This window comes from Tamandua tetradactyla, chromosome 20 (genome assembly GCF_023851605.1).
Source record: "Tamandua tetradactyla isolate mTamTet1 chromosome 20, mTamTet1.pri, whole genome shotgun sequence".
Classification (NCBI taxonomy): domain Eukaryota; kingdom Metazoa; phylum Chordata; class Mammalia; order Pilosa; family Myrmecophagidae; genus Tamandua; species Tamandua tetradactyla.
Window position 1 is genome coordinate 53,629,737 of NC_135346.1, and position 14,601 is coordinate 53,644,337.

Consider the following 14,601-nt stretch of genomic DNA (forward strand, 5'->3'; position numbering starts at 1 on the left):
TAGAACCATAAACTTTCAACCTAATACATTCCTGTTTTTAAAAGCTGTTCCATTTCTGGTTTATCACAATCTGTCAGCTTTTGCAAATAAAACACCCACTTAAATTATGCTGAAGAGTCACCCCCAGAGAACTTCCTTTGTTGCTCAGATAGAACCTATTTCTCTCTCAGCCAACTGCAAATAAATTCACTACTGTCCCCCAATGTGGGACATGACTTCCAGGGGTGTAAGTCTCCCTTGAAACGTGAGACATGACTCCCTGAGATGAGCCAAAGCCTGGAATCATGGGATTGAGAATGCCTTCTTGACCAAAACAGGAAAAAGAAATTAAACAAAACAAATTTCAGTGACTAAGAGATTTCAAATAAGGTTAAGAGGCCATTCTGGAGGATATTCTTATGCATTACATAGATATTCTTTTTTATTTTTTAGTGCATTAGAATAGCTAAAAGAAAATACCTGAAACTTCTGAACAGTAAATTCAGTAACCTTGATTCCTAAAGACAACTGTATAACTATTTGGCTCTTATAGTGTGACGTTGTGACTAACATTCCTTTTGTCCACTGTATTGGCAGATGAATACTAAAATAAAGATAATAAATAAATAAAGGGGGGGGCGAATAAGGGTTATGGGATGATTTTGTGTGTTCTTTTTTATTTTTATTTATTTTTCTTGAAGTACTGACAATGTTCTAAAATTGACCGTGGTATTGAAGGCACAACTATATGATGATACTGTGAGCTACTGATTGTATACTTTGGATGAATTATTTGATGTGTGAATATACCTCAATAAAATTCCATTAAAAACAAAACAGAGAGGCGGCTTAGGAATGTGCGCGTTTTAGTTCGTCCTCCAGAACAACTACGAAATAACTAGAAACAGTACAGAAAGCACCCGGAGCCACGATAGTGACCGGACACAGAGTGTACCCCAGTCTGGACCAGCTGGACTCGCTGTGAGTCTCCGGAACAGTGAGTTTCCCAAGCCACGGTCGCCGCCGGCCGGCGCCCCTCCCCGACAGGTGGCTTCCCCGAGGGAAAGGAAAGAGACTCTAACAGTAGCAGGGACTGAGTCCAACCAAACACCAATTGTGGCATTAATAAACAAATTCTGATTACTAAAAATAGGCCCCCAGCTAAGGCAAAACTGGTCAAGGCGGAGGTCGCTTAATGGGCTAACTGAAAAAAAATGGAAAGGGGATGAAACAGGTTTTTGTGGCTGTTTCTATGGAGGCTTGGCTGCCTCTGGATTCAGTGGTGGGACTACTCGGGCTGCAACTGCCCCAGGAAGAGGCAGAAACAGACTGCTTTCAGGGCTATCTCCCACGTGTGCCTTCCCCAGGGGAGGGGTGAAGCCCAACTTAGGTGGAATCCCTCTCTCAAGGAATTCAGACCCCAGGGCTTGGCAATTTGAAGCCATTAAAACCAGCCTACACTCTTTCTCCGCCGGCCCGCCGTGCGGCGCCCACACCCCGCAGCAGCCGACCCGCCCGCCCTCCTTCTCCCCTCTCTTTCTCCGACGGCCAGCCGCGCGGCGCCCACGCCCCGCAGCAGCCGACCCGCCCGCCCTCCTTCTCCCCTCTCCTCCCCCTCCTGCTCCGGCTGCTCTCCAACCACCACAGTGCCCTCTTCCCCCGCCTTCACCGGCTCCTCCACCACCAGCCTCTACAGCCTTGCCGCCCTCACCTTTCCTCCTCCAGAACAGCTACTGGGGGAGTGGAGATAATACAGAGCAGCTCCCGGAGCCACGAGGCAGATCAAAGGGACGGCGTACCCCATCCTGGAACGGCTGACTATCTGGGAGAACCAGCTCCGGTGAGATCACCAAGGGGCACGGGCTTTCCTGGGTGGGACGGCAAGCAACCGGAGTCCCTCCCTTCCACCTTCCCAGGTCAGCTGGTAGAATAGGACAGGTGGTCCCCTTAGACCGCGGCGGCTGGTGCCCCCACCACACGAGGCCCCCCGGAACAACTGAGATAGTTGGGTCGGAAATCCCCAGACTGCGGAGAACAGTGACCGGGGGATCCCTTCCAAACACGTGACTCCCCCGTCGGCTGGGAATAGTGCACTCTCCCGGGCTGCGACAGCTGGCGCCCTCCCGCCACGCTTGGTGCCCCGGGCCGACTAGCTAATTCGGCTGGACGCTCTCCCGTGCTGCGGCGGCCGGCGACCCTCCCCGCATTCGGAACCCCAGGCCGGCTGGCATTCTTCCAAGACGCTTCGGCTGCCGAACCTCCCCTACGTCGAGAATTTTCCAGAGTTAAAGGACCCACAGCAACTTTCACTGGTGGAACCCGTAGACAAACGTGCGCCACGAGCGCCACCTACTGGGCAGGATAAGAAAAACAGAACCCAGAGATTGCACAGAAAAATCTTTCAACCTGTGGGGTTGAACACCCAGGGAAATCTGACTAAATGCCCAGACGCCAGCAGAAGATAATGGATCACGCTCAGAAAATTGAACATATGGCCCAGTCAAACGAACAAACCAATAGTTCAAATGAGATACAGGAGCTGAAACAACTAATGCTGAATATACGAACAGAAATGGAAAACCTCTTCAAAAACGAAATCGATAAATTGAGGGAGGACATGAAGAAGACATGGGCTGAACAGAAAGAAGAAATAGAAAAACTGAAAAAACAAATCACAGAACTTATGGAAGTGAAGGATAAAGTAGAAAAGATGGAAAAAACAATGGATACCTACAACGACAGATTTAAAGAAACAGAAGATAGAATTAGTGATTTGGAGGATGAAACATCTGAATTCCAAAAAGAAACAGAAACTATCAGGAAAAGAATGGAAAAATTTGAACAAGGTATCAGGGAACTCAAGGACAATGTGAACCGTACAAATATACGTGTAGTGGGTATCCCAGAAGGAGAAGAGAAGGGAAAAGGAGGAGAAAAACTAATGGAAGAAATTATCACTGAAAATTTCCCAACTCTTATGAAAGACCTAAAATTACAGATCCAAGAAGTGCAGCGCACCCCAAAGAGATTAAACACAAATAGCCGTTCCCCAAGACACTTACTAGTTAGAATGTCAGAAGTCAAAGAGAAAGAGAGGATCTTGAAAGCAGCGAGAGAAAAACAATCCATCACATACAAGGGAAACCCAATAAGACTATGTGTAGATTTCTCAGCAGAAACCATGGAAGCTAGAAGACAGTGGGATGATATATTTAAGTTACTAAAAGAGAAAAACTGCCAGCCAAGACTCCTATATCCAGCAAAATTGTCCTTCAAAAATGAGGGAGAAATTAAAACATTCTCAGACAAAAAGTCACTAAGAGAATTTGTGACCAAGAGACCAGCTCTGCAAGAAATACTAAAGGAAGCACTAGAGTCAGATACAAAAAGACAGAAGAGAGAGACATGGAGAAAAGTGTAGAAAGAAGGAAAGTCAGATATGATATATATAATACAAAAGGCAAAATGGTAGAGGAAAATATTATCCAAACAGTAATAACTCTAAATGTCAATAGACTGAATTCCCCAATTAAAAGACATAGACTGGCAGAATGGATTAAAAAACAGGATCCTTCTATATGCTGTCTACAGGAAACACATCTTAGACCCAAAGATAAATATAGGTTGAAAGTGAAAGGTTGGGAAAAGATATTTCATGCAAATAACAACCAGAAAAGAGCAGGAGTGGCTATACTAATATCCAACAAGTTAGACTTCAAATGTAAAACAGTTAAAAGAGACAAAGAAGGACACTATATACTATTAAAAGGAACAATTAAGCAAGAAGACATAACAATCATAAATATTTACGCACCGAACCAGAATGCCCCAAAATACGTGAGGAATACACTGCAAACACTGAAAAGGGAAATAGACACATATACCATAATAGTTGGAGACTTCAATTCACCACTCTCATCAATGGACAGAACATCTAGACAGAGGATCAATAAAGAAATAGAGAACCTGAATATTACTATAAATAAGCTTGACTTAACAGACATTTATAGGACATTACATCCCACAACAGCAGGATACACCTTTTTTTCAAGTGCTCATGGATCATTCTCAAAGATAGACCATATGCTGGGTCACAAAGCAAGTCTCAACAAATTTAAAAAGATTGAAATCATACACAACACTTTCTCGGATCATAAAGGAATGAAGTTGGAAATCAATAATAGGCGGAGTGCCAGAAAATTCATAAATGTGTGGAGGCTCAACAACACACTCTTAAACAACAAGTGGGTCAAAGAAGAAATTGCAAGAGAAATTAGTAAATACCTAGAGGCAAATGAAAATGAAGACACAACATATCAAAACTTATGGGACGCAGCAAAGGCAGTGCTAAGAGGGAAATTTATTGCCCTAAATACCTTTATCAGAAAAGAAGAAAAGGCAAAAATGCAGGAATTAACTGTCCACTTGGAAGAACTGGAGAAAGAACAGCAAACTAATCCCAAAGCAAGCAAAAGGAAAGAAATAACAAAGATTAGAGCAGAAATAAATGAAATTGAAAACATGAAAACAATAGAGAAAATCAATAAGACCAGAAGTTGGTTCTATGAGAAAATCAACAAGATTGATGGGCCCTTAGCAAGACTGACAAAAAGAAGAAGAGAGAGGATGCAAATAAATAAGATTAGAAATGAAAGAGGAGACATAACTACTGACCTCACAGAAATAAAGGAGGTAATAACAGGATACTATGAACAACTTTACTCTAATAAATACAACAATTTAGAAGAAATGGACAGGTTCCTGGAAAGACATGAACAACCAACTTTGACTCAAGAAGAAATAGACGACCTCAACGAACCAATCACAAGTAAAGAGATTGAATTAGTTATTCAAAAGGTCCCTAAAAAGAAAAGTCCAGGACCAGACGGCTTCACATGTGAATTCTATCAAACATTCCAGAAAGAATTAGTACCTACTCTCCTCAAACTGTTCAACATAATCGAAGTGGAGGGAAAACTACCTAATTCATTCTATGAAGCCAACATCACCCTCATACCAAAACCAGGCAAAGATATTACAAAAAAAGAAAACTACAGACCAATCTCTCTAATGAATACAGATGCAAAAATTCTCAATAAAATTCTAGCAAATCGTATACAACAACACATTAAAAGAATTATACATCATGACCAAGTAGGATTCATCCCAGGTATGCAAGGATGGTTCAACATAAGAAAATCAATTAATGTAATACACCATATCAACAAATCAAAGCAGAAAAATCACATGATCATCTCAATTGATGCAGAGAAGGCATTTGACAAGATTCAACATCCTTTCCTGCTGAAAACATTTCAAAAGATAGGAATACAAGGGAACTTCCTTGAAATGATAGAGGGAATATATGAAAAACCCACAGCTAATATCATCCTCAATGGGGAAAAATTGAAAACTTTCCCCCTAAGATCAGGAACAAGACAAGGATGTCCACTATCACCACTGTTATTCAACATTGTGTTGGAAGTTCTAGCCAGAGCAATTAGACAAGAAAAAGAAATACAAGGCATCAAAATTGGAAAGGAAGAAGTAAAACTATCACTGTTTGCAGACGATATGATACTATATGTAGAAAACCCAGAAAAATCCACAACAAAATTACTAGAGCTAATAAATGAGTACAGCAAAGTAGCAGGCTACAAGATCAGCATTCAAAAATCTGTAGCTTTTCTATACACTAGTAATGAACAAGCTGAGGCGGAAATCAAGAAACGAATCCCATTTACAATCACAACTAAAAGAATAAAATACCTAGGAATAAATTTAACCAAAGAGACAAAAAACCTATATAAAGAAAACTACAAAAAACTGTTAAAAGAAATCACAGAAGACCTAAATAGATGGAAGGGCATACCGTGTTCATGGATTGGAAGACTAAATATAGTTAAGATGTCAATCCTACCTAAATTGATTTACAGATTCAATGCAATACCAATCAAAATCCCAACAACTTATTTTTCAGAAATAGAAAAACCAATAAGCAAATTTATCTGGAAGGGCAGGGTGCCCCAAATTGCTAAAAACATCTTGAGGAAAAAAAACGAAGCTGGAGGTCTCGCGCTGCCTGACTTTAAGGCATATTATGAAGCCACAGTGGTCAAAACAGCATGGTATTGGCATAAAGATAGATATATCGACCAATGGAATCGAATAGAGTGCTCAGATATAGACCCTCTCATCTATGGACATTTGATCTTTGATAAGGCAGTCAAGCCAACTCACCTGGGACAGAACAGTCTCTTCAATAAATGGTGCCTAGAGAACTGGATATCCATATGCAAAAGAATGAAAGAAGACCCATATCTCACACCCTATACAAAAGTTAACTCAAAATGGACCAAAGATCTAAACATTAGGTCTAAGACCATAAAACAGTTAGAGGAAAATGTTGGGAGATATCTTATGGATCTTACAACTGGAGGTGGTTTTATGGACCTTAAACCTAAAGCAAGAGCACTGAAGAAGGAAATAAATAAATGGGAGCTCCTCAAAATTAAACACTTCTGTGCATCAAAGAACTTCATCAAAAAAGTAGAAAGACAGCCTACACAATGGGAGACAATATTTGGAAACAACATATCAGATAAAGGTCTAGTATCCAGAATTTATAAAGAGATTGTTCAACTCAACAACAAAAAGACAGCCAACCCAATTACAAAATGGGAAAAAGACTTAAACAGACACCTACCAGAAGAAGAAATACGGAGAGCCAAGAGGCACATAAAGAGATGCTCAATGTCCCTGGCCATTAGAGAAATGCAAATCAAAACCACAATGAGATATCATCTCACACCCACCAGAATGGCCATTATCAACAAAGCAGAAAATGACAAGTGCTGGAGAGGATGCGGAGAAAGAGGCACACTTATCCACTGTTGGTGGGAATGTCAAAGGGTGCAACCACTGTGGAAGGCAGTTTGGCGGTTCCTCAAAAAGCTGAAGATAGAATTGCCATGACCCAGCAATACCACTGCTAGGTATCTACTCACAGGACTTAAGGGCAAAGACACAAATGGACATTTGCACGCCAATGTTTATAACAGCATTATTTACAATTGCAAGGAGATGGAAACAGCCAAAATGTCCATCAACAGACGAGTGGCTAAACAAACTGTGGTATATACATACGATGGAATATTATGCAGCTCTAAGACAGCATAAACTTATGAAGTATGTAACAACATGGATGGATCTTGAGAACATTATGCTGAGTGAGACTAGCCAAAAACTAAAGGACAAATACTGTATGGTCTCACTGATATGAACCGACATTAGTGAATAAACTTGGAATATGTCGTTGGTAACAGAGACCATCAGGGGATAGAAATAGGGTAAGATAGTGGGTAATTGGAGCTGAAGGGATACAAACTGTGCAACAGGACTGGATACAAAAACTCAGAAATCGACAGCAGAATACTACCTAACAGTAATGTAATTATGTTAAAACACTGAATGAAGCTGCATGTGACAATGATAGAGGGAGAAGGGATGGGGACATAAATGAAATCAGAAAGAAAGATAGATGTTAAATATCGAGATGGTATAATCTAGGAATGCCTAGAGTGTATAATAATAGTGAAATGTACAATGCACAAATTTTAAAAATGTTTTGGCATGAGGAAGAACAAAGGAATGTCATTATTGCTGGATGCTGAAAAATAGATGATAATTAATACTTTAAAATGTCACCTTGTGTGAGACTAAAGCAAAAAATGTTTATTTGTTACAAAATTCAGATTTTGACTAGAGCATTTCCTAATATAACTCATGTAGATAGTTTGATTGAATGTCATAAGTACTTGGAATCTCAGGTAGCACATGAGATTTTGCTGGTTTTTCCAGAGTGATCCCCCGATGAATCCCAGAATGATTTGATCAGTGACTGGAAACGTATTTGCAAGCCCCCTTCGGGGAATGGTAAGAGTGGGGAGAAATTCAACTTCCCCAAGTTGAATTCTTGATATTCTCACAAGCAGTGTGGACAACCAAAGCTATAGGCTGAGCCCTCAGTTTTGGGGTTTGTTCACATGAAACTTAACCCCACAAAGGATAGGTCAAGTCTACTTATAATTTAGGCCTAAGAGTCACCCCCAAGAGAGCCTCTTTTGTTGCTCAGATGTGGCCCCTCTCTCCAGCCAACACGACGAACAGTCTCACCACCCTCCCCCTCTCTGCGTGGGACATGACTCCCAGGGGTGTGGACCTTCCTGGCAACGTGGGACAGAGATCCTGGAATGAGCTGAGACTCAGCATCAAGGGACTGAGAAAAACCCTAGAATGAGCTGAGAATTAACATCAAGGGATTGAGAGAAACTTCTCGACCAAAAGGGGGAAGAGTAAAATAAGACAGAGTGTCAATGGCTGAGAGATTCCAAACAGAGTCAAGAGGTTATCCTGGAGGTTATTCTTACGCATTAAGTAGATATCACCTTGTTGTTCAAGATGTAGTGGAGAGGCTGGAGGGAATTGCCTGAAAATGTAGTGCTGTGTTCCAGTAGCCATGTTTCTTGATGATGATTGAACAATGATATAGCTTTCACAATGAGACTCTGTGAATGTGAAAACCTTATGTCTGATGCTCCCTTTAGCTACTATATCAACAGAAGAGTAGAACATATGGAATAAAAATAAATAATAGGGGGAACAAATGTTAAAATAAATTCAGTTTGAAATAGTGGTAAATGAAAGCGAGGGGTAAGGGGTATGGTATGTATAGTCTTTTTTTTCTCTATTATCATTTTGTTTCTTTTTCTGTTGTCTTTTTATTTCTTTTTCTAAATCGATGCAAATGTACTAAGAATGATGAATATGCAACTATGTGATGATATTAAGAATTACTGATTGTATATGTAGAATGGAATGATATCTAAATGTTTTGTTTGTTAATTTTTTTTATTAATAAAAAAAGTTAAAAAAACAAACAAACAAAAAAAAACATGTGAGGCTCCTAAGTTTAGGCTTGCTCATTTATGCTAAAAATAGCCTCGATGAGAAAGTATAATGATCAAAGGAGCATCTACTGACTCTCCATGGCTTCTAAGATCTAAATTGAGACCACCCACTGGTGCTGTAGGCAATCAAGATACAGAAGCTCCAATAGAGTAGCTGGGGAAAAAGATGGAGAACTAGGTTACGTGGAAACTAGAAAACACAAGGTGTTCAAGTGTTCCTTCTCCTAGATTAATAATTATTAAAATAATAAAAAATCTATAAGCCTACAACATTAACCTGTTGGCCAGCTGAAAGATAAATAAAAAGAAGCAAAGAAGAAAGCTACTCCCAGCTACGTTTTTTTCAAAAGTTAGGGTAACGTATAAGAAGAAAAACAAAAGCTTTCCTTTTGCTTTCTTACTATTAGAAACAAACCCAGTGTGCTCCTTTTGTCTTTGAGGAACATTAAACCTACCATGTGGTAAAGTTATGTTTGCACCATCAATGATTGCTTGTGCCAGTTCATGATCATTGCTCTCAAAAGCATGTGCTGCAGCCTTCAAGGCATCCCAAATCTCTTTGCGACCTTCAAAAGCTGGTGCGGTATCCCAAAATTCATCTCTCTTGCTGCGTAATTGCCCATCTGTCATGGGATAATCACTTTTCCATTTTGGCTTCTCCTTTTTCAAAGGCTGGTTACGGCCTAAAGCAACTGAAAAAGAACAATAAAAGACATTAATACCAAAATTCATAAAAGATGTACCAAAAATGATCAGGTCATCTCTCTTTTGATTCTTTCATCAAAATTATGGCTAGGTGTTTGCCCGTTAGCTAATTTGTTAGTTCTGGAACTTTCCTATTTTAAACTACAAGAACAAATAGAAACATAAGAGAGCTCTATTAAAACTTCCCATGACAAGTTAGTAGCTTTTGTCCACTTAGTATGTCCTGTCCCCCAAGTATGGTTAAAGAAATGACCTAGAGAAAACAGTAATCAGAGTGTTTCATGAGACTATAATGACAAGATATAAAAAATAGTGAAGAGATGCCCAAAATCAGGTGAGATATGTAGGAAAAATCAAGCGGCAATGGCAGTTTGACTCTCAGGACTTTTAGGCAGAAGATGACATGAAATGTAGTAATTTGACTCTCAGGACTTATGGGCATATGAAGCCATGAAATAGGAAATGAGAAATACCCACAAGGAAAAGGCTGCTTTGTGGTGTGCATAAGAAGAAAAGCCTAACCATCAATCCATGATTCCTCTAGCATTCCCCTCTAGAGGACTGTAAAAGCCTTTCTCTGAAACTCAAGCAGACACTAATTTAAAAGGCGAGGGTGGGGGGTAGAGATGGATAGAATCAGTGCTTCACTCTTTGAAGGAACCAGGATAGGAACAGATGATCTCTGATCTTTTTTTCTTTTCTTTTCTTTTTTTTGCATGAGCAGGCACCAGGAATCGAACCGGTCTCCAGCATGGCAGGCCTGCTGAGCCACTGTGGCCTGCCCTGATCTTTTTTAATCAAAAAGCAGAACTTCAATACCCTACTTTAGTTTAAATCCAAGAGAAAAAGAAAAAAGAGCAAGAGTACATTCCTTTTTGCCCTAAGTGGTAGCATCTTTATTACTGAGTGTTACACAGTAGTAGTGTTAGAACAATTCTGATTCAGCTTCTTTGTACTCAGATACTTGCCTGGCATATGATTATTGTCATGGGTCATGTTGACATAGAGCATTCATTCTTATCTATGGCTCTGTAGAGTTGCATGGAGCCATAGATAAGAAATAGTTTGATAGATGGAAGAATAGGTAAAAAGAAAATTGAAGCTTGATGAAAAGAAAAGAGTACTGGGTAAGAGTAGGTGGAAAATAAATGACAGAAAGGTGGGAAGGAGAGAAGGTGTACGTCAAATTTAATGTTCTATATTTAATTGCAGGTAAAAATGCTAATTTAAGAGAAATTACTCTCAAATTACTTCTCAAGGACTTATGAAATTAACCACTGCGTCACGCGGGTCCAAAGCCAAATAAAGTAAGGGCTATGCATAACAGCTAAGACAGTCTGCAGGCAATTTCTACACCCTATGCCAGGTTATATCCGTATGACAGGACCAAACATACAGCAAAGTGTATTTGGTTCAACATTTAGATTAAACCATACTCTTCCCCACTTTGATCACTCTATTTCAATGGCAGCAGACAGCAAGTCTCTTCATTTCTCTCCTCTTCAGGGTAGCACCCCACCATCAGCTGTTTTCCTCTTAAAGTACTCTATGTTTTGACTCACTGCTATTCTTGACCCTCTAACTTATCCTAGTGAAATCCAAACCAGTTAGATTCTAAAAGGGTATGGACAGCACAGTACAGTAGAAAACACTCTATTTAGTAACAGAGCTGGAAATACACAACTTTTTAATCAACAAATATTTACTGAGTGTCTACAAAGGATAACTATTACAGATATGCTCATCAGGCTTGATCCAAACATGAAACACAATCTATACTGATGACTTTTGTTTGTGTCTGTTAAATAAATACCCAAAAAACTGAAGTATATGAAATGAGAAATATTTAAACATTTTAACAAAAATATATAGACTAAGTCTTTTAATAATTTCTGAACAGAAACTGCCTTAGAATTTAGTTTTAATAAATTAATAGATAAAAGAAATCAAACCTGTTCCTTAATTTTAAAAGGAATTGCCTTATGACTGCCATTTTCTTCCTATACATTCATATTTCTAGGAATTTGCTCACTAAATCTTGTTTTGATTTCAGGTGGTATCACAACTGCATTTCTGAAAATGCTTGGGCACAAAACACAGCTCAGCAGCTGTGTTTACACCAAGTCAACCATTTTCAATTTGAAGAAATAAGAAGTGAAACACATATACAAAATTGGATTACATTTCATCCTCATGAATTTTCAGATTTATCTATTCGTGTCATCTTCTGCCTCTTGCTACCAAGCGAGAGATGTTCAGTATCGTTCACAGTATCTGAGACTAAGTACTATGCTCCAACTATGAAAGAACTTAAAGACAAGAAACATTCCTCCTTTATTCCCCAATCTGTTTCTAAAATGTTTTAATTACAAAAAACCAATAATCTTCAATTTTCTTCCATGGATTAACATAAAAGAAACAAACGGTAATAAAGCAATCTAATTTTTAAAAAATAAAGCGCAATTTATGTAATTTCAGAAAATAAGTTCACTGCATAGTTCTTAGGTTGTCCAGGAGTTGATACCCTTCTTTACTGTTTACTACTTTTTCAAAAACTTTTCCCAGACTCACCTTTTCTCAAAAGCCTCTTAATCATATTCATCTACTCTTTATCTTATCTTTCCTTGTAACCTATTAACGCTTCTTCCCACACTGTGACAAATAAAGAGTTCCAACACCTGAAAATCTAAGTAAGGCTTGCTTTTCAGATCTGAATAGCAGATAATCTTAACTATTTTTAATCCATTTTACCAAATGCATTTTGCCAAAAGCTCATTTTGATATTTTACCGATAAGAAACAATGATCTACAAAAATGAAATATGACTGTAATTGTCTGCCTGCTTTTGGTTCCTCTTTGAAAACTCTGATTTAACGCAGGGACACTTCAACTAAAGAAAGGAGAGGTATGAATGAAGATGTTTGCATTGTCAAAAAAAAAAAAAAGAAAGAAAGGAGAGGTGCATAATGCATATATCAAGTAAATATCAACATATGACTTCGGCAATAAAAGCTTTAACAGATTGAACACTGGAAGCATCAGCTTCCTTAATATAACAGCCTGAGGAAAAAACTGAATATTTAAAGAGATCACGATCAAAGACAAAATATCATTTCAAAGACCTCTGGAGAGACCAAAGCAGCAAGTTACAACTGGGATAATGCTCTTTTAATTAGATTGATTACAGAGTCTTGAGATCATGAAGATGGAGGGAAATTTTTTGTCACTAAACGGTTAAGAATAGATCATTAAGAACCCTTCCATAACAGATTGCACTATAAAAGCATACTCACAAAATATTTTATTCTCACAAAATACAGAATGTACTTTATACACACATACATATGTACATATGTTGAAGCAACTGAAGCAACTAACTGCCAAGTAAAAGCATATATGGCAATTAAAATATCTAAAATAAGAACATCAACATGCCAATAGGTCAATACTTTACCCATATCTTCTTTACTGTCTGAGTATTTAGAGATGAAAGAAACCCTAGATTATGCAATCCAGCCTTGTTATTTGACAGATGGGAAACTAAGACCAAAAGAGGAAAAATAAGTTGCTCAATATGAAAAAAAAAGCCAATACTAGCACTAAGATGCCTAGATTCAAAGTCCAGAACTCTGTTTCTATTATACGATTCCAAATCTTACCTGGACTAAGAAAAATGCTGTATTTTACATACCAAATCAAATACAAAGATTCACAATGAAACAGTTGTGTTCAGCTGTTTTCTAGCAGTATCAATACCATCTTTCTTGGGCTTCATTACGGTCAATGGATATTTAGTCTACAACTGAACAAAAGAAAAGCGAACAGCAGTGCCAGCTCCTGAGCCCAATTCAAACCACTATTAAATCATTTCTTTGAAAGACTCATGTTTATCAAAAAAAAAAGAAGCATACTACAAGGAGAAAGAGATTTGGTTTTCTAGTCTATCAACTTCAACTTATCACTACTTATCTATAATGCATAAGGCACAAAAGATCATATGTATCTATGTAGGTAAGCTACATATCCCATTTTAATGCTATTATTTTATAATAAATAAAATGAGAACTTTTACTATGCTCATATCCTAAAGCTTAAGTTAATCAATTAAATCATAATTTTATAGATATATATAAAATTCCTAATGTTGTCCAAGATTTGATAATTCAGAAAAAAAACCAAATCAACAAAATGACCTCATAACTACCTCCTTCAATTTATAAAAAGTCCATTTACCAATGACTTCGACATACAAACAGGCAACAGGAAAACCTATCTGCAACATAATGGGTGACTCTTATTATAAGTGCTACAAAAGCACACAATTAAATCCCACTTCAAAAAAACCAAAATTTTATTGAGAAGGATAAAATAATGTAAAATTGAGACTATGAATATGTGTACTTAACAACAGATCACTTCAACTTTTAAGAACTACATTCAACTCTCAGAGGACTCATTCTACTGGGTGGAGGTGATGGCATTACTGAGAATCACATTCTGTGGAATGCAGGAACCTTTTCTTTAATTCATGGATAGAGCTGAGGGGTACAAGTCAAGATCTATCTATCTCCACTACTATTTATACTGTACTGAAGGTGCTAGCCTGAACAATCAGACATTACAAAACAATGAAAAGTGTAAGAACCAGAAAGGAGGGAGTTAAACTATTTCTAACTGTAAGAAAATCAATGTGAAAATTAAATAAGAAAATTCAAATAGCAGCAAGATATAAAATATGAGCCTTCTTATATACACAAAATAACCAGCTAGAAGACATAATGGATGACAAGGTCCCATTTACAATGGCAACAGAAGAGAGAAAATATTTGGAAGAAACCTAAGAAATATACAACACATATATTAGGAAAATATTCTAAAACTCCTGAAAGACAAAAGGAAACTTGGATAAAATGAAGGTATCTCATGTTCTTGGACTGGATGATTTAAT

At 38.1% G+C, this 14,601-nt stretch overlaps 1 protein-coding gene across 4 annotated transcripts in view; it reads right to left on the reverse strand.

The window, feature by feature from the left end:
* Positions 1-14,601, reverse strand: part of UBTD2 (ubiquitin domain containing 2) — a 75,284-nt gene that overhangs the window by 10,267 nt on the left and 50,416 nt on the right. For all 4 annotated transcript variants that reach the window (XM_077137650.1, XM_077137651.1, XM_077137649.1 and 1 more), the window contains exon 2: positions 9,404-9,640. In XM_077137650.1, the coding sequence (XP_076993765.1) occupies positions 9,404-9,640 (237 nt within the window). The remainder of the gene's footprint in view (positions 1-9,403; positions 9,641-14,601) is intronic.